The following is a 20,382-nucleotide window of genomic DNA, read 5'->3' on the forward strand; positions in this document are numbered from 1 at the left end:
GCTCATAGGGAGTGATTACTGGAGACTGTTTTAAACAAACCCCTAAACTTTGATCTGTATCTGCACAGTGCTATGGGCATTAATGTTACCTAAAGTTGTAATTGTTTTTATCACAGGCATGGTATTACTTTTGTAAATGATCAGATGAATCAATTTTCGTCTGACAAATTATAAAGCAGAATACCCTAACAATGTCCTTGCAACCATCCAGAACACTCTCGTAACTGCTTAGTAGCACCCAAATAACCACACAATCAATTCCCTTATAACTATACATAGTACCTTATGAACCACCCTAACAACTACCCAGAACACCCTAGACACTGCCTACCTTAGCCACCACACAAATCACCATGGCAACATCCTAGCAACCACCAGAAACTGTGTAGAAATGGCCTAGCCTCTATAACACCATAGCAATACCCTAGAAACTAACTGCCCATCATCCGCCCAGAACTCCCTGATCTACCTAGCTACAGTATGCCATATCAACTAAAAAAACTGCCTAGCAACCACCCAGAGCACTATAGAAACTACCAAGCAATGTCATAGCGAACACCCATTAACTGTCTAGCAATGCCCTAGCAACCACCCAGAACTCTTTAAAAACTGCCTAGCAAAAGACCCAACAACCACCCTAAACACTACCTAGCAGTGCTCTAGCAGCTGCCCAGAAACTGTGTAGTATTGCCATTTCAACCATTTAAATAGTTGTTATTTATTGCATTGCTACTCTGTTGAGCTTAATAAAAATGTTTGTGATTACACCAGGTACGTACTGTAACTCAGCAAGTGCGTGCTTTGTGGCGTCTGATGGTAAAAACCTGCGTCTGTATCAGGCTGTGGTGGATGCCCGCAAACTACTGGATGAACTCTCTGACCCAGAGACCTCTGTAAGAGCTTCTAAGACAAGATTTTATCAAAATAATGTGCTTATCTGCCAAGTAATGCATAATAAATGTAATTTGAGTTGATCTGATTGTTATTTCTGATGGTTGGTTTTGTGTTTAGAAACTGGTGGGTGAAGTGTTCAACATTGTGAGTCAGCAGTCCACTGCCCGACCCGGCTGCATCATCGAGCTGGATGTCATTACCAACCAGGTGGGGTCTACATCTGTTTGTGTGTGTATACGCAAGTTTCTGTTTGTAAGATTGAAATTGTGTGACTAATTTGTTACTATTTGAAAATTACATTGTGTGTATGCTGTCTCCTAGTGTGGCTCAAACACTCAGCTGCTCCACGTATTCCATGAGGATTTTATTTTAGGATACAAACCACATGAAAACATTCCAGATTTCAACATTACTAGCTTTCCCTCTGCAGAAGGTACAAAAATCATTCTTGAGCTTTTGAAGTCTGATTTTTGCAGAACATTTCATTTGGGTTATCTTTGTTCTAGAGTACCAGCCCCCTCCTTTCTCAGAGAAGTTCTTCCTGGTGGTGATCGAGAAGGATGCAAATCGGAACTCAGTATTACAGATGTGGCATCTTCATCTGCGCTCGGTGCAGGCTTGTGTGGGTGCGTATGGTGTAGGTTATTTATGAAATGATGACACAGCTGTGAGCAGACATCTTATGAGGGGAAACTGTGAAGGGAGTCTCATGAATGGAGAACTCATACTTCCTCTAATGACTAATTTCCTTTTCAGAGATGGAAATTGTTTACAAGGAAATGATACCTTAGTTTACCCATTGGACATCAATAATGTACATCTGTACTGTGTATTGTACTGTATAAATAGCTCTCTTTTTATCTGTCTGTCTCTAATTTTCACTTTTCACTCTTATCTGAAATGCATTCTATATATGTGTTTTGAAAATTGGTGTTATTATTGATTATTGTGACATTTTACATTTTTTACATTTTTGTCCTTACAGAAGAGCCAGTAAATGACCACGTTTTCCAAAACCAGCTGACGGTTCCTTTGAGTCAGAGCAATGCTGACTCATCTCCTGATATCACTCCGGGTCATAGTCCGCTGCCCCGGTCCTCCTCTTCCGCCAACTTGCAGTCAGCCAGCAAACTCATCCTGAGCTCTAAACTAGTCTACAGTCAGCGGCTAGATCTGCCATCAGGGGTGGAGCTTATCAGAGCCACACCCTCTGCTGGTATAATCATATATTCATGTATACATTGTAACAGCCTAGAATTGGGTCAGGTTTATTGATGCCATTGTATAAATGTTCTATTCAGAGATATATGGTAATAGGGGGGTTATCAGGATAAAGTGAATAAGTACCCTTGTGTAGAATAAAATATTTTCTGTCACTATGTTTTCATCTCAAGTAAGAATATACAATATTTGAAAAATATATATAGTATTATTAATTTATTTAGGGGTGCAACATTTTGATATCCAATGTATATGTGTTGAAACAACTCGAGAGTTAATTAATTTTCAGTTCCAATCAATGTAAAACAACGTACTTTCCATGCAAAATTGCACTTTGGGACTTCCATTAACATAAAATGGAATCCTTGAAATGGACATTTGCACTGAATTATGGAAGTTAATTAAACTTTACGTTTACTGTGCTTTATTAAAATTTTTGCTGTGCTTGTTGTTCTTTTCAAAGGCCACTTGAGCTCCTCGTCTATCTACCCTGTTTGTTTGGCTCCATACCTGATTGTGACCACCTGTTCTGATGGACGTGTCAGGTTCTGGCACTGTAGGGTAGACATGGACTTATCAGCACCACGCCCCGAAGACACACATTCATATCGGTGGGAGCACTGGAGCCTCTTGAAAGAGGAAGATGACAACGACAGCTCTGTGTGTGTTGCGGGCCGACCTGTCGCTGTCAGTTGCTCCTACACAGGAAGACTTGCAGTGTCGTTCAAACAGATTTTGCCTGGCAGTGAAGGTGATATGTCTCAGGACTTCTCCATGCTTGTATCAATCTATGAGTGCGAGTCGACGGGCGGCTCGGAGTGGGTACTAGAACAGACGATTCACCTTGATGATTTTAGCAAACCCGTGAAAACCCTAGATCCACGTGTTAGTGTCGATAGCAATTTGGTTGTCTATAGCAAGTCGGATCTGTTTGTAACCAAAGACAGCCCCAATATCAAGCACTTTGTGCATCTGGACTGGCTGTCTAAAGAAGATGGGTCCCACATCCTGACTGTTGGGGTAGGATCCAACATCCTTATGTATGGTCGTATCTCAGGGGTTGTCACCGAGCAGACAAGAGTGAAGGATGGCATGGCAGTCACTCTGCCTCTAGGGGGAAGCATAAAACAAGGAATTCGCTCTCGTTGGGTGCTGCTGAGATCTGTAAACGTTGTCTCTTCCGTGGACGGCACCCCATCCCTGCCAGTGTCCCTATCCTGGGTGCGTGATGGCATCCTGGTGGTGGGCATGGACTGTGAGATGCAGGTTTACGCGCAGTGGAGACAGGATGAGAAACCGTGCGACTGGGAGGACAACAGCATCTTATCCCCAGAGGGTGTTGGAGGTCGCACTATATCCGTTTCAAATGAGGGCAGAGCGCGATCTAAGAGTGTCTTCGAGGGCAGTGCGGGAATCGACGATGCTTTCCGACCTCCAGCGGTAATTCAAGATGGCGGCTTGTTTGAGGCAGCCCATGCATTGTCGCCCACTCTCCCGCAATACCATCCATCCCAGCTGCTAGAGCTCATGGACCTTGGAAGGGTACGTCGAGCCAAGGCTATCTTGGCGCACCTAGTCAAGTGCATTGCTGGAGAAGTTGCAGTGGTGAGGGATGTAGAGGCGGGTGAAGGTGGTGCAAGGAGGCACTTATCTCGAACCATCAGCGTGACGGGTAGCACAGCGAAAGACATTATCGTTGCTGGCCGAGACAGTGGCCGAGATTACACTGAAATCAACTCCATCCCCCCGCTTCCGCTATATGCCCTGCTGTCCGCAGACCAGGACACATCTTATAAGGCAGGAGAGGAAGTGGGAAAAGGGGCAGAACATGAGATGCAGAAACAGTCAGAGGATCAGTATTCGGATTTGTTTCAGGTGCCGGCTGTCACCACCGATGATTTTGTGAGCTTTGCTGCAGAGAAAACGGAGAAGAAGTCTCGTGTTATTAACCTTTCACAGTACGGACCCACGTACTTTGGCCCTGAACACGCACAGGTGCTGTCTTCACATCTTATGCACTCCAGCCTGCCAGGACTCACACGCCTCGAGCAGATGTTCCTTGTGGCTCTTGCCGATACTGTGGCGACCACTAGTGCTGAAGTTGCAGGACCCACGGATAAGCAGTACGCTGGTGAGTTTACTTTTCGTACCAACTTTAAAACTAAAGATTGTAATTTCTGCGCCGCTAGTGTCACTAAATTGAGAAAAAAATGACTGGTCCACAGGTTTCCCAAACAGACCCCACATCTCTTATTGGCCAATCAAACAAATCCCATCTCAGAGTCATTGGTTGAGCCAGTGTTGCTTTTTTGGGGGGGCTTTTCTGGATGCTCGAACAAACCATTGTTTTGCTAGTTCCACAGAACCGTAGTGTTTACACTTTTCAAAGGAATCAACTTACGATTGGCTTACTTTATACTTGTTTGTGAAAATTAAATATTAAAAGCTTTACTTTTAAACACTACAGCAGGGGTGGGAAACACTGCACTGCCCTGGAGAGTTTGACTCCAATCCTGATCAAACACATACACCTGTAATATTCTAGTAACCCTGAGGACTTTGGTTAGATTTTTCAGGTGTGTTTGATTAGATTTGGAGCTAAACTTTGCCAAACAGTAAGTAATGTCAGGATGTCCACTTGATTTCCAAGATATCAACCTGCAGATTCTACTCTTGAGCTATTCACGTATTCTCGTAACTAACTACAATTTACTGTCATTTTGTAGAGGGTATTATTGGCCAACACGGAAGTTAGCATCACCCTGGTTCCCTCAACAAAATCCTAATTGGCTTTTGGATTATTGCAGGATATAAGCTCTGTGACTAACAAAAGTTTATGATTCTCACATGTTTTTTTAATCATGATAATCTTCACACACCTTGAAGACAACTTTTATGAATTTTGAAACCGTAAAAGTGGGCCTCATTTATCAATCTAACGTAGAAACAAGCCCAGAAATCATCCTACGTGTGATTTATGAAACATTCGTATGCTGCCAATCCCATCGTACGTTGATAAATGTGCCGGCTGAAAACAATCGTCATTTGAATATCACGCCCCTAAAAATTCACGATTTAGAAGCCTCGTCCCTAGAATTAACGACAGCAGTTAACGACAATTAACGGCAAGAAAAAAATATCCCTGCAGCACTCTATTATGGTAATTGTAGCATGACGTGAACAAAGCACATCAACAGCCATACATTATGAATCCAATCCTTGTGGGTAGTCGTATCTTCTTTCAATAACCCATGATTAGCAGATTTATCAGATAAACAACTAAAGATATAGCCATTTGGCAGCTATCTTTCAACTTTTTTAGTTGTATAAAAGTGCTGTGACACTTAAACTCATGTTTTTTGGCAGTTTTAAAAAGTTATAATGTATTTTAAGGTACACAACAGTGGTGACTGTGGTATCAAAGACGCAATTTATACATAGCATTATGTCCTAAGGTCTTAGTTCCGTTGTCACCCTCTGCTGGAAGATTTAGCCAATACACCAGCTGGCAGCCAATTAGCATCTTTCTCTTTTGACTGGTAGTATAAGCCACAAATATCAAAGAACATAAAGTTTAAAATAGAAACAGTGTTTAAGATCAATATGTTATATTGCCATATTCAAATGTTCAAGTAAATACATTTAAATATTAAATTAATAAACTAACAATCCTTACAGTTAGATTAAAACATTTGTCTCTAATAATATACATGAGTATCTTGTGAATGTGATATACTTCTTGTGTTGGCTAACTGTCTAATATGTCAGTGGGGTTTACCAAGTACATGACGAGAACCATAATAAAACTTTTTTATAAAAACCTTGATGATATTATTTATTGTCAACACTGAACCTATCAGGCTTTATCCATGTTACCTATAGCTCAGATCTTTTTTTATTTAGTCTCTTTAGTACTAAACCTTAACACAGTGTTCCAGTGCTTGCTAGAGCCAAAATGCAAGGAGAAAGGTTCAGGGACAGTAGGATAAATCATACGGTACGTGTATGTGTGTTTATAGTTTAGTTTTAATTCACATAAAATTGGGTTGCTGATGAACTACAAAGTTCAAGCCTCAATTTTCCCCTAGAGGAAGTGTTTTTAATTAGGCCTAGTCTCTGAGTGTTGATGTGCTGGATTTTTTTTTTGCTGTTAAATGTTTAATTGGATCAGGTGTGATCAAAGTCATCATGAAGTGATTCAGATCAAAGTCTGGAATATGTTCAGGATTGTGTGTGCTCTGAACTTAATTAACATTCGTTGATGACAGACCTATATGACTGAGAGTGACGATCACATGGCACGCTTTCAAAACAGAAGGTTTGATTGTACCTCCAAAGCAGTGGAATCGCCTTGCAGAAAAGGAATCAGAAGTTAAAAATGCAACCAGGGTTCATAGGGTTATGGTTTAGTAAATGTGTGTTTCTGCAGGTGGTGAAGCTCTAGATGAATGTGGTCTGCGTTACCTGTTGGCCATGAGATTACATACCTGTCTGCTGAACTCCCTGCCTCCTCTCTACAGGATACAGCTACTGCATCAGGGTAACACACACTCACCTACATAAACATATACACACACATCACACTCGCATTTGCACATGCAGTGGTAAGTGGTTTCCTCAGATAAGGTGGCGCTAAAGCTTTTCTAGCGAAGGCAGTCAAGTCACATTGATATAGTGCTTCATACATACAGATTGTTTCAAAGCAGATTCACATGAATACACAAAAAAAAGTGTTAATGTTTTGATTCAATTAATTTCAATACCTGTGTCAATCTATGTTAATTAATTATGAAACAAATTTAATTGAGCTATAAAGCAGGTTTACAGAAGCCAATAGTGTCCTTACTCAGCTCAAGTCAGTTCAATGTTGATTCCGTTCAGTAACTGTTGAACAATGTTTAACACTGTTATTTAACTGACACCAGTAAAGGAATATTGACTCGAAAGGAATATTGAGATCGATGTGGAGCAAATAATCTTTTGAAACTATATTTAATATATATGTAAGAAGTCCCGGGTTCAAATCCCAGACGAGCCCCCACTTGTTATATGTACGCATATATGAATAAAAAAAACATTGGACTGGGTTCTTCTTGCAACATTCCTTACCTGTCTCACGCATAAAAAACTAAAATATTTTGCAGACTTTACCTTAAAATCCTTTCTTTTTTAAATTATTTCTTTAATGTGCTGCTATCTAAAATATTAGATTGTCCACAACAATATTTGAATGCAATAATGGGGGGGCTTTGAAGTCAAAAAGGTTGATATTCACTGGTTTAGGATATTTCAATATTTAGAAATCAGGAGAACGTGGAGAATGAAATGGTTGAAAAGAAAGATTATATGATATATAGAATATTTAATTCATCTCATATGTTAAAGATTTAATTTGACAGCCCTAAAACTACTACTTGTGGTTTTCTATTGTAGAACAGTTTTCAAATTCCGAGTCATGCTGATAAATTTAGATTAGTTTTAACTTGGTTGCTTGTCCTGAGTGCTGCATTCAGCATTCACCTGTTGTAAAGGAGCCGGATGTATATCTTTGTTTTGGTCTTGGGGTGAATAGGCTTTTTGTACTGTGTTTGTGCGTCCAGGAGTGTCCACTTGTCACTTCGCGTGGGCGTTCCACTCCGAAGCTGAGGAGGAGATGTTGAACATGATTCCTGCCATGCAGAGAGGAGATCCACAGTGGTCTGAGCTCAGGGCGGTGGGCGTCGGATGGTGGGTCAGAAACATTAACACGCTGAGGCGGATGGTGGAGAAGGTGAGACCACACAAACACACTTGCGCATTCACAACATTATTTACACAAAAGATGTTTCTGGATCAACATTTCTATAGAAACCAGTAATTCTCAATCCTCTTCCTGAAAGCCCCCCAGCAGTACACATTTTCGATGTCTTAAAAATCAAGACATGAAATGGACGTGACAGATAAGGGAGACATTTGTAATTTGTATGATTAGGTCTCCAGGAAAGCAGTAGTGTATATAAAGTTATAGGACTATTATTGGATGATAGGAATGTTGTTCCAGAAACAAGGAAGGATGATTCAGTAGCATTTTCTACAGGAGAACTACATTACCGCAATTTTTTTAAAACATTTTTTTACTCTCCATTAAATTGCATTCTGTTCTAATTCAATATAAATTTTGCTTGCATTCAGTTCAGCTAATTTCATTAAGTTCTAATCATTTCAATATCTGTTCAGTTTTTCACTCCATTTCAAATTATTTTAGCTTCACTTTAGTTAGTTTAACTTCACTTTAGTTCATTTTCTTTGTTCTTTTGAAATGTCAGTTCAGTTTAATTTTATTGTACTTCAATTTAATTCAGTTCAATAAAATTTCACTGCAATTTGGTTAATCTAATTGCAGTTCATTAGTTCATTTCAGTTCTTTTGAAATTTATTTTCTCTATAATTCAGTTAAATTCATTTCCGTTAATAGTACAGTTCAATAAATTTTTACTTCAGTTCAGATCATTTTAGTTCAGTTGAAATTTCAGTTCAGTTAATCTAATTTCAATTAATTTCACTTCACTTTAGTTAGTTAATTTTTTTGGTTCTTTGGAAATTGCAGTTCTCTTTAATTCAGTTAAATTCAATTTAGTTCATATCTGTGCAATTAAATATGTTTACACTTCAGTTCAAATCATTTTAGCTCAGTTCAGTTGAAATTTCAGTTGTTTGATTTTGTCACTTTGCTTTAATTCAGTTCAGTAAAATTTCACTGCAATTCAGTTAATCAGATACATTTTTGCAGTTTATTTGATTTTCATTTAATTTACGTTTTATGCATTTGGCAGATGCATTTATCCAAAGTGACTTACATTACATTTCAAAGTACACATTTACATTCTTATCAGTTCTTGCTTTCCCTGGGACTCGAACCCATGACCTTGGCGTTGCAAGCGCCAACGCTCTACTGTCTGTTGTATTAGTCGTTATATTTGATTATTAAATAAGTAATTTAATTAAATGATCAATCACATCGACTCATTTTATAATCCAACTAGCCCTTTAGTTAGACTAAAAAACCTTCTCCTTCATTTGGTGAGGACTGTGGCGTTTTGAGCAGCATTTGCACACCCCGTCATGCTGTTGGCTATATACCACTGCATTAGACGCTTATTGCAGTATTAAAGCTAACGATTAATTGATTGTTAATTTAAATGACAACCGATCATGGGATTTTGTATAAATTGACATCTCTAATATATGGCATTGGTGATATTACAGTTTATAAATATTATTTAAAAAACAATCTCTGCCTCTTCACTTTGCATTAGGTAGCCAAAGCAGCATTTCAGAGGAATAATGATCCGCTAGATGCAGCTCTCTTCTATCTGGCCATGAAGAAGAAAGCCGTTCTCTGGGGTCTCTTCAGGTACTTTAAACTCACTTACTCATGCATCTCATGTGCATTGTTATTCTCTTGATGCAAAGAGCCGCATGCAGCTTGAAGCAGCTGTGAAATTTCCGCTTGTTTATTTATATATTGATTTCTGTGTAGGTCTCAACACGATGAGAAGATGACCCAGTTTTTCAGCCATAACTTCAGGGAGGACCGCTGGAGGAAGGCAGCTTTAAAGAATGCCTTTTCTCTCCTGGGAAAACAGCGCTTTGAGCAGTCGGCTGCATTTTTCCTGCTCGCTGGCTCACTGAAAGACGCCATTGAGGTCTGCGCCATCCTATTTTAATCGCGCCGAAATGCACTTCTAGGAGAATGTAGAAACCGTGTGTTGGAGTTTTGGTTTTGTGACATCATAGAGTGTGTGGTCGTCTGTGAAGAGTGGAGTGTGATATAACAGCCCTGAGTGGTTTGGTCTAGTCTAAACATCACTGATAAACTCCCTTGATGGACACATGACAACTTTAGTTTACCTTGGGCTGGATGTCTGACAGCGAACAGTCAAAATAATGATAGCACAACTCATGAAATATTGCATTGGTTGTAAAAATGTGGAGTTATATTAGGAATATAAATTAGCTTTGCTTCTGTTTTTAGTCTATCTATAATCTATTTATATTTTGAAAAGATTAATGAAAAATGGTCTGTAAAATCACTAATGTTCCTTAATCAATATGTCTGGGTCATATTTTGTTACCATTTTAAAATAGGAAAACGAGTAATTATTTTTATGACAGTTAAGCACGTTTACCCATCAAATTCCCATATTGTAATGTGTCCGGACATTTTACATCTGAGTTTTAAAGAAATTGTTGTTATTTGTATTATTATTTTATTGTGATTCTCTTTAGATGTTCATTTAATATAAAATTACAATGACATTTTTTAATCAGCATGTTTTAAAGGCATTACAAATACAACAATAGTGTATAAATGGTTTACCCTTTTAAATAATATTTAATTATTTGTGTTTTTTACATTGCAGTGAGAATTTTAGGTCAAAATATGCTTAATTATGATTAAAATAATGTCACAATGCAATAACGATGTGAATGAAGTGTCACAATGGTCACACTTTATATTAGGGGTCTTTAACTACTATGTACTATTTATAATAAAAATAATTGTTTGGTGCACTGTACTTGTATTGCAAAAGCCTTTTGCTGCTATTGAGGTTGGAGATGGGTAAAGTTAGGGATGGGTTTGGTGGTATGGTTGGGTTTAAGGGTGGGTTAGGGTGTAAGAAAAAGGTCAAAATGTAATATATAGATGTAATTACAGATGTAACAGCTGTATTTTTAAATATAAGTGCAATGAGAAAACGTATGTACACAATAAGTGTGTTGTATCAAATAATAATTTGGAATGTTAGTACATAGTACTAGTTAAAGACACTTTACATGAATTGGGAACCAAAAAATCTTAAAAGTAACCATTGTCTTTTGATTTTTAAATGAAACATGATTGAGACATGTTGTTGACAAGTTGATCCGTCTCTCTGGTAGGTTTGTCTGGAGAAAATGGAGGACATCCAGCTTGCGATGATTGTTTCTCGTCTTTACGAGGCTGATTACGAGAGTTCCTCCACCTGTCAGGGTATCCTGTACGAGAAGGTTCTCGGCTGCAACAGAGATGGAAGCGGGTTCTCCTGTACCAAACTGCACCCTGACCCGTTCCTGAGGAGCATTGCGTACTGGATCATGAAGGACTACACCAGAGCCCTGGACACACTGCTGGAACAAATTCATAAAGAGGATAATGAGAACCCTGGTGAGTCCCTGTAAAGCCTGACATATGAAATAATGGTTCAGATTATCGATCCTGTAGACAAAAAGAATAAAGAGAAAAGGTTTGGATATTTGTTTTTTGTTGAGTACTGTATTTGATACATCAGGCTTTTATGGCTCATATAGTGTAATACATGAGAATATGGAGCTCATACTCAAGGAGGAAAAAAACACCAAACTGAGCATAAATATGCAGTTTGGTGTAATTGCTAATATTTATTTAGGCAAAAACATATAATGAAATTCTAATAGATATTAATGTAAATCAATCAGATCTTTATAACAGTATAGAGTACTTTTTACATAAATGCATATAAATCAGTTGTCACTCTATATCTAAACTTTATAGTTTTATGATCAAAGCTCTGTAGTATTTGTTGTGAGGTAAAAAACATATAATGCAATGCAATACAATGATGATTGAAAGTAAATAAAAATTCCTCAAAAGCCTGTTGTATCATATTTGATACTCTCATTTTAACATGATTTTTACAGGTGATGTATGGATACAATTCATTCTTATGTTTACTTCTTAAAAATCAAAGATTTCTTTAACAAAAAAGTCATGATTTCTATGTAAAAGGCCTTTTACTTGCCAAAAAAAGTATAAATTGTCAATCAGATGACAGAAAGCATGTAGAAGTTTTGATCATGTTGATAATTTAGAGGCTTTTAAAATCTGCATATCAAATATGATACAGTATGCTTTATAGGGTTAATAAAACAATATGATAGCTACCAATAAGTACTTAAAAATGTAGAGTAATAATCACAGCAAACAACACTTCCTCTATTTTAGTCTAACTGTACACTGTTTACTGTATGTTAGCTTTTCAATAACGGATTTGGGATGGTGTAGGAAGGTCAACTAGTCAAAGGCAGTGCTTTAAAGGGGGATATCTTTTAAAGATGGAGCGACCCAGGTTTAACATACTGTGCTTTAGTTTGCTAAATGTTGGACTGTCAGCAGCACACTCAAAAAAATGTTGCAAATGACTATTTGAGACAGAACCATTTCTCTTTCTTTCAGATGTGTTGGTGAAATCGTGCAATCCTGTCGTATTTAGTTTCTATAACTACTTGCGCGCACACCCTCTGATCGTTCGCCGGCACTTCGCCAAACCTGAGGGGTTTGTGACTGCAGTTGGTCTAACATCAGAACGCAACAGTGCAGACGAAATCAATTTGATAGAGCGAAAGCTCTTCTTCACCACCGCTAATGCTCACTTTAAGGTGGGCTGCCCTCTCCTGGCCCTTGAGGTCTTATCCAAAATCCCCAAAGTCACTAAGAAACCATCTTCTCTGAGTAAGGGCTCATCTGTGGCCAACATCAGTGCCACCCAACCACAGGAGAATGGAGGAAAGGCTTTAGAACTTGACTGGGGAGCTCCTGCCATCCCCAGCCAGGCCTGGGGAGCCGACTCCGGGCTGGACTGGAGTCAACCATTGGTTAAAATGGAGGATGAGAGTCTACAGTTGGACTGGGAAGATAATAAGGAGGAAGATGAGGATGAGGATGGTGGGTTGACCATGAAAAAGGCAGAAGAGGAAGATGAAGAGGCCAAAAAGCCATCCAAATCAGCAGCCCTGCAGCATGAAGACTCAAAGGCCGAGTCGGAGGTGGACGTGATCGCCGAACAGCTCAAGTTCCGAGCCTGTTTGAAGATTCTCATGACAGAGCTGCGGACGCTGGCGACAGGATACGAGGTGGATGGTGGCAAACTGCGTTTTCAGCTCTACAACTGGCTTGAGAAAGAGATTGAGGCCGTGCACCACATCTGCAACTATAAGGTTGGTGCTCGTCATCTCTTTGCAAGATTTTAATCTCAGATTGAACCTTTACTGGGATTTTGATGAACCAAAAATCTAAAGGTGAACAACATTGCGATATTGAGATTGTCTCTGAACCTGATAATTGAATACAATGGTTCTTCACTTCACAAAGTCCAATGCATGTGGTGAACGTGAGAGTGGTCAATCTCAATACTATTCAGCTCTTTGACAGTATACATTTTTAGTACTTATATTTATTATAAGTATTTATTATAATGAAAATATATCTTCTTTTTTCTAAATGCATGTTATAGATCTTATTGTGAACAATTTATCCATCCATATGTTTCCTTTCTTTTTTTCATGTGTCTAATGTTTAATCAATGTCATAACTAGACTTTCCTTCAAAAATGGTGACATTCTATGCAGGATTTCACCAATAACTTAGTCCATTTAAACCCCTCCCCTAAAAGCTTGCGTTCATCTGCCATTACCTTTGGGTGCAATGCCTACACCTCAAAATCCAATCAACAACTGATGCATAGAACCATGTCACCATCTTAAAAAAAAATTCCGATAATTTATTACACTTGGATGTAATTCACAATATGGAAGGAAAGATCAGTCGCTACTTCCGTTTCATCAGGTTTTTTATTGGCTTTTTAAAAAAATGTACACAATATAATAATTTCCACATTCATTTATTTTCAGTAAATGAACACAAGGAATAATAATTTATTAATTGATTTATGTGTAAAGTAACAATATAAAGTAAAAATCAGCAATGTTTAAATGCATACATCTTTACATTTTAAATAATATAAAATACCAAAGTAAGAAGTCTGTGCACTGATAACCCAAATGATGAATCATATTGTGAGTGATTCTTTGAAACAGGCAGTTCAAAACAACTGAATCATGAGGTTAAAATTATCTTCTGAAGGTTAACTTCAAGAAGCAATTAAAATATGCAGGTGAACACGAAGCAAGTGTATTGACAGTGTTTATGAAACTGAATTTCTTAGAAGTACATCAAAATTCTTGATGTTGATTAATTGTATATTTCCAGCAAAATATTATTAAATGTATTCAATAGATTGATCTTATTTGTTTTTCGATATTCTTATATGTCAGGTTGAGGGGAAAACGTCCGGAGGTCAGCTGGAGAAATGGGGTGGAGATGGATCTCTTGACCTGGAAGACTCACTAATCCGTGGTGAAGCAGGCGCGTATGAACGTCACCAGATGGAGCGACGGCGTCTGCAAGCCAAGCAGCTGCATGCAGAGCGGAGGAAAGCCTGGCTGAGGAAGAATCAGGCTCTGCTCAGAGTCTTCCTCAGTTACTGCAGTCTGCATGGGGCCAAGGGTGGAGGAGTGACGTCTGTCAGAATGGAACTGCTCTTCCTGCTGCAGGAATCGCAGCAAGTGTGTCCTTGCATTCCCAACATGTTGATTGATTTATATTGTGCTCTAATGTAACTGGTTGGCTGATTGAGTGTGTTCCCATATAACTGGCTGGTTGTGTATCCTCAGGAAATGACAGTGAAGCAGCTTCAGTCGCCACTCCCCCTCCCCACCACTCTGCCCCTGCTGTCGGCCAGCATCGCCCCCACCAAAACCGTCATCGCCAACCCAGTCCTGCACCTCGGAAACCACATACATGACATCCTCTACACCGTTGTCCAGATGGAGGCTCCGCCACACCCAGACATAATGGACGACCGGGTGAGACACACACAAAAACACACAGATTAGAAACTGTATGAAGACTGTTACCACGTCTGCATTTGAAAATGTATTTTTTTCTCTCTGTTTTGGCCTTCCGTCCACTCTGAGACCGCGTTTATATCCTGCAAAAACAGCATTTAAAGACGCTCTTTCAAGTGGATACAATTTGAAAATGCCGTTTTTGCATTGTAGTGTGGACCGTGAAAACGGAGGTATTTAAAAACCATGAGGCATGTTTTTGTCATGCGACACATATTGTAACCATAGATTGCAAGATTGGGTATTGTTTGAATTTTAGCGATTCTGATTCTGCGTATTGATTCCAATTCTTATTGATTTTCAGTTTCGATTCCAATAAGGTATAGAAAAAATTAAACCTTTAGATATAAAATTTGTTTGTCTTTTTGCATCTGAATACCATGAACAAAATCAGCAGCCTAAAGAACAATTACACAAGGAATGGTTTAAAAAAAATATACCACAGGAAGAACAACTAGCCTAACTAATATAGGTTTCAATCATTATTAAGGACAAGTGAACAATAGCAATTTAGCAATGGCACAAATAATTACGACAGAAAATTTCCTTGCAATTGCTGTCCTGCGGAAAAACTGGCCGTTTGCTTAAACCAGTTGAGTGACTAGGATGCACAAGTAAATAGGCTTCTGGGATATTGAATAGTGTGATAAACTTATTACGTATGGTCTCTCTGTATCATCTCAGCAAGCTTTTATTTCGTTTTACGCATGCACAGTAAGATGATTTAAACGTTTTCCAATGTTTCAGTGTGGACAAGCTACTTTTGGAAAAATGCTAGTGTAGACTGAGAGCGTTTTGAAACTAAAACGCATTTTTCAAATGTATCCGGATAAATGTAGACGTAATCTCTGTGTGCTTCTACTAATATGTGCATGTGTATTTCAGGTGAATGCTTTACACACTCTCGCTGCTTCTCTATCGGCTTGTATCTACCAATCACTGTGTGACAGCCACAGCTACAGGTACAAACACACTACTGATAAACTCACTGGTTATTCACCTTAAAACGCTTGTGAAGATGTTGTACCAGTTTGATTGTCTGACTACTATAAACAGCGTTCCATTCTGTTAACTCTTACACACACTGTTACTGACTCATGCCCTTCTGCTGATGTGTGTGTAGCAGCCAGGCGGAGGCCAATCAGTATACTGGGATGGTGTATCAGGGGCTGTTACTGAGCGACAGGCGTAGACTTCGCACCGAGAGCATCGAGGAACATGCAACACCCACCTCTGCCCCTGCACAGTGGCCAGGTAACAAACATCAGATCACACTGCATGGAACACATATGGAGAAATAGAATCCTTATCTAGTGATGAGTCATTCTACGTGGAGAGGAAAGTAACATCTGTAAAGATACTTACCCTATTATTTACTTTCTTAATAAAGTCCCTGGTGTTCAAACTGGTGGTAAAAATAATATTAACCAATAATATTGGCACAATGCAAACTCTTATCCAGATCTGATTCTATGTTGGTAGACAATGCCCACCTTTTGATTAAATCAAAATGTTGTTTTTATTATTATTATTATAGGATAGGATATTTTTAACCACTAAATATCCTATTTCACATTATGCACGTTAAAGTATAATAATAAATAAGTGTATAGATGGAAAAATGGATAGTCAGATACATGATGGATAAATGAATGGTAAGATTGAGATATTAGATGGGTAAGCAGATAGATAGACAGACAGATGGAGGGACAAATTGATGAATGAATGGATGATAGAATGGGTGATAGATGACACACACACACACACACACATATATATATATATATATATATAGAGAGAGAGAGAGAGAGAGAGAGAGAGAGAGAATGGTTGGATAAAAGATGGATGGATGGATGAATGGTCAGATAGATGGTGGAGAGATTGGATGGATGGACAGATTGATATAGAGATCAATGGATGAAAAGATAGATAGAGGAGATAATGTTGGATCGATGAATAGATGGATGAACTTAAAGTTGGAGGAGAAAATGAATAGTTAGAAAAAGGATGGATGGATGGATTGGATGAGTGGACCAGGTCTGGACTTTACATTGTGTTTTGTTTATGTTTGTGCAGCAGTCGTCCATGAGGGGCTGCCGCTTTACTTTCGTTTTGTTATTTGTTTATTTTGGAATTAAAGTTACATAAATACATACATGCTTACATATATATATAGACGGATGGGTGAATAGACGCTCAATGTGTATGTTTTCTCTTTCCCAGGTGTGTCGTCTCTGATCAGTCTGTTGGCGTGTGCTCAGGGTGATGATCACGTGCATCTGAACGTCATGTTATGTGAGGCTGTGGTGGCCGTGTATCTCAGTCTGCTGATTCATGGTCTCGGCACACACTCTGGAAACGAGCTCTTCCGGCTGGCCGCTCACCCCCTCAATAACCGCATGTGGGCTGCCGTGTTTGGGGGCGGAGCCAAACTCATCGTCAAACCCAAGCGGCCACCTGAAATCACTCCAGGTGAGTTTTCTGCCCCTGCCATAGGTGTTTGGTGATGTGGTGTCCCGTCACATCTGTAAGAAAAGTCCACAATAGGTATTTTACATACAGCTTTTGTCAGAAGTTTAGTGGCATTTTTAAATATTTTTATGTTAGAGTTTTAAAAAATGTATGTTCAGACATGCACTGTTTTTGGTTCCATGTATTTTTTTTTTTATTATCTCTGGGTCCTCCAGTCGATAATAAGATTTCCTCCCTTGTCAGCTGCTCTCAAGGCAGCAGGGTCCGAGGGGTCAGAGGTTGTAAAGGTCACAGATTCTGATCCCCCTACCCTGACCGTCCACCAAACTACGCCTCAGACTGAGGCTGGTAACCACGGTAACTTCACCGTGGAAACAGCACAGCCAGAGAGCTGTGAGTAAGAGCTCAGAGGAACTTCATCCACACACGAACAGGAAATGAGATGTGAATGATGCAGTTCCAGTTTTTATAAATCGGCACATGAAAATCCAGTGAATAATTGATTGGTAACATTTTACAACAAGTTTCCATTTGTAAACATTAGTTAACTACATTAGTTAACATGTACTAACAATGAAAACTACTTCTAAAGCATTTATTTATCTTAGCTCATGTTCATTTTAACATTTACTTATACATTATTAAAATCAAAAGTTAATATTGTCTGTTAATATTTTTTAATGGACCTGAACTAACATGACCTAACAATGAACAGTTGTATTTTTATTAACTAATGTTAAGAAAGATTACTAAATACAGTAACAAATATATAGCCCATTGTTAGTTATTGTAAGTTAAAGGAATAGTTCACTGTAAAATAGGAATAGGAATAGTTCACGCGGTTGTCCATATAATGGGAGGGGCCAAAAAGATTCCAAATTATCACAGAATGGTATCATGTGACACGTCATATATTCCAAGTGTTTGGTGGAAAATTTTAAGTATTTTTTAAAAGAAAATCCTGACCTTGGCCGTCTTCTGTGCACGTTCATGAGACTCTATTAGTGCCACAATTCACTCCCAACTTGCAAATAACGATTAATAAAAATGCGATGTAAAATACTATGCCTAGAAATCACAAAAGTATCTGTACTTCCTTCACTCGAACAATGGTTGTCAGATGACAGTCAGAATGACAATTGTGAACACGATTACTTCTTGCTGAGACAAACACGACAGATGTATTCACCTCAGAGAAGATAGTAGTAGTCGCGTTTTTATTCGTCTTGATTTCTTAACAACTTGTGTGCTTTTTCTGGGTGAGTAAGAACTGCAGCTCTAATAGTCTCATTACATGAACGTGCAGTCGTGCACAGAAGACCAACAGACAAGATCATGATTTTTGTTAAATACATTCAATTTAAGTTTGTTTTTCATCAAACCCTATCATTCACCCCCAGAACACCTGGAATATACGACACGTGTCGAATGGGACCATTCTGTAATACTTTTGCATGTTTTTTACTTGATGCTTGTTATTATTAACTGCCATTTATATGAATGAGCACAAGTGGGATTTTTTTTTTTCATTTGTGGTTCGAAAAGGAAAGAAGGAAATACTGCATTAGAACAACACATTTTAGGGTGAACTAACCCTTTAATGCATTAACTGATGGGAGCTTATTTTAAAATGTTACCAATATGTGTACCAACCTGCCGTGTGTGTCAGCCTGTTAGTGTGTGGAGAGGTGCTATGTGTGATTGCGGTGATGTTTTTTTTTTCATATATTATATTTCATTATTTGTTACTTTATTATATTTAGTTTGTTATGTGTGTGTTTTCATCCAGCCTTTTTGTGTTTGTGTGCATATTCTGCTTTTTTTTGTCATTTTCATCTCATCATCTCATGTGTGTGTGTGTGTGTGTGTGTGTGTGTGTGTGTTTGTGTGACCATCACAGCCAATGTGGAGTCAAACAGGCAGGCAGAGCTCCAGTCTGACAATAAATCAGGTACACACACTGTCTCCCTCAACCTGTCTCACTGTTTAGCCTTTTAGCCTGTTTTAAACTCCAGTCTAGATGTGGACGTGTGTGTGTGTGTGTGTGTGTGTGTGTGTGTGTGTAGGGATATGGTGAGTGCCTCAGGCTCAGGTGCACACCAGCTGTCTGAGGTCAACATTCAAAGAGTTTGTTCTGTTCTTTCCCAGTCTGAACTGATGAGACCTTAATAGAGGAACCAAATTGATTACGCATGGAAAACAGGATTTTCCATGCTCTTCCTAATAGTAATGCACTGAAATATTTTTTTTTACAGATACTATGTTCAGACAGCAATAGAATATGGTTGTGAGTATTGTATTTGAGTCTTCTCCTTATGGTTGCATTCACGCACAGTTTAGTTATTTACAGGAGTGACAACCGCATTCTGTCACTGAACTCATACCTGTAACTCATACTCACAAAAGCATTCTCTACAAACCCCTGCTGTGTGAACCGGACTGGGCAGCTAGTTGTCTTTCACGTCATACAATGCGAAACAACCGCACACAAGCATGTCTCGTGTGTGTGTGTGTGTGTGTGTGTGCTGTGTTTTCATGTGTTGTTTCGTTAATTTCCAGAGACTGAGAAATGAGGTGTCATGTGAAGGTTTCAGATTCAGTCTCTTGTCTTCCATCAGAGCTGAATATTGTGTGGTCTGGGCATGACTCAAATGCTTGTCTGTGTAAAAGCTCCTGTCGGTTAATTAAGATTTGACTGATGAACGCGCCGTCGACTGTGATAAGTTTGAGTTTTATGGACGTCTTTGATATTTACTTTTAAGGGGTCCTATTATGCTTTTTCACTTTTTCAGCTTTAGTTAGTCTGTAATGTTGCTGTTTGAGCATAAAAAAGTACTCGAAACGATTTGATTAAGTGTCACCTTGTGTTCAAAAATGACAATTGAAAAATTACAAAAATGACATTTACAAAAATGTTAATAGCTTTTGAAAATTTTGTCTATTTTAAAGGTGCAGTCTGTAAGAATTACAGTTAGTGGCCGAATTAGGTACTGCAATCCAAACTCTAAATATCGGAGATCGTTGTTTCCCCGCCCCCTCCTCCTCAGACTC

General features: G+C 38.7%; 1 protein-coding gene across 9 annotated transcripts in view; it reads left to right on the forward strand.

The window, feature by feature from the left end:
• Positions 1–20,382, forward strand: part of dmxl2 (Dmx-like 2) — a 73,187-nt gene that overhangs the window by 26,525 nt on the left and 26,280 nt on the right. For 4 of the 9 annotated variants that reach the window (XM_084123708.1, XM_084123709.1, XM_084123713.1 and 1 more), the window contains exons 13-29: positions 772–893; positions 1,012–1,101; positions 1,216–1,327; positions 1,401–1,520; positions 1,880–2,110; positions 2,579–4,246; positions 6,545–6,655; positions 7,716–7,885; positions 9,411–9,508; positions 9,635–9,800; positions 11,038–11,302; positions 12,350–13,110; positions 14,227–14,517; positions 14,626–14,817; positions 15,745–15,821; positions 15,983–16,113; positions 17,083–17,331. In XM_084123708.1, coding sequence (XP_083979834.1) covers positions 772–893; positions 1,012–1,101; positions 1,216–1,327; positions 1,401–1,520; positions 1,880–2,110; positions 2,579–4,246; positions 6,545–6,655; positions 7,716–7,885; positions 9,411–9,508; positions 9,635–9,800; positions 11,038–11,302; positions 12,350–13,110; positions 14,227–14,517; positions 14,626–14,817; positions 15,745–15,821; positions 15,983–16,113; positions 17,083–17,331 — 4,854 coding nt within the window. Of the gene's footprint in view, positions 1–771; positions 894–1,011; positions 1,102–1,215; positions 1,328–1,400; positions 1,521–1,879; positions 2,111–2,578; positions 4,247–6,544; positions 6,656–7,715; positions 7,886–9,410; positions 9,509–9,634; positions 9,801–11,037; positions 11,303–12,349; positions 13,111–14,226; positions 14,518–14,625; positions 14,818–15,744; positions 15,822–15,982; positions 16,114–17,082; positions 17,332–19,231; positions 19,283–20,382 lie in introns of all 9 variants that reach the window. The other 5 variants (XM_084123706.1, XM_084123711.1, XM_084123710.1 and 2 more) reach the window with 3 other exon arrangements.

This window comes from Abramis brama (genome assembly GCF_963993115.1).
Source record: "Abramis brama genome assembly, chromosome: 9".
In the NCBI taxonomy this organism is placed as follows: Eukaryota; Metazoa; Chordata; class Actinopteri; order Cypriniformes; family Leuciscidae; genus Abramis; species Abramis brama.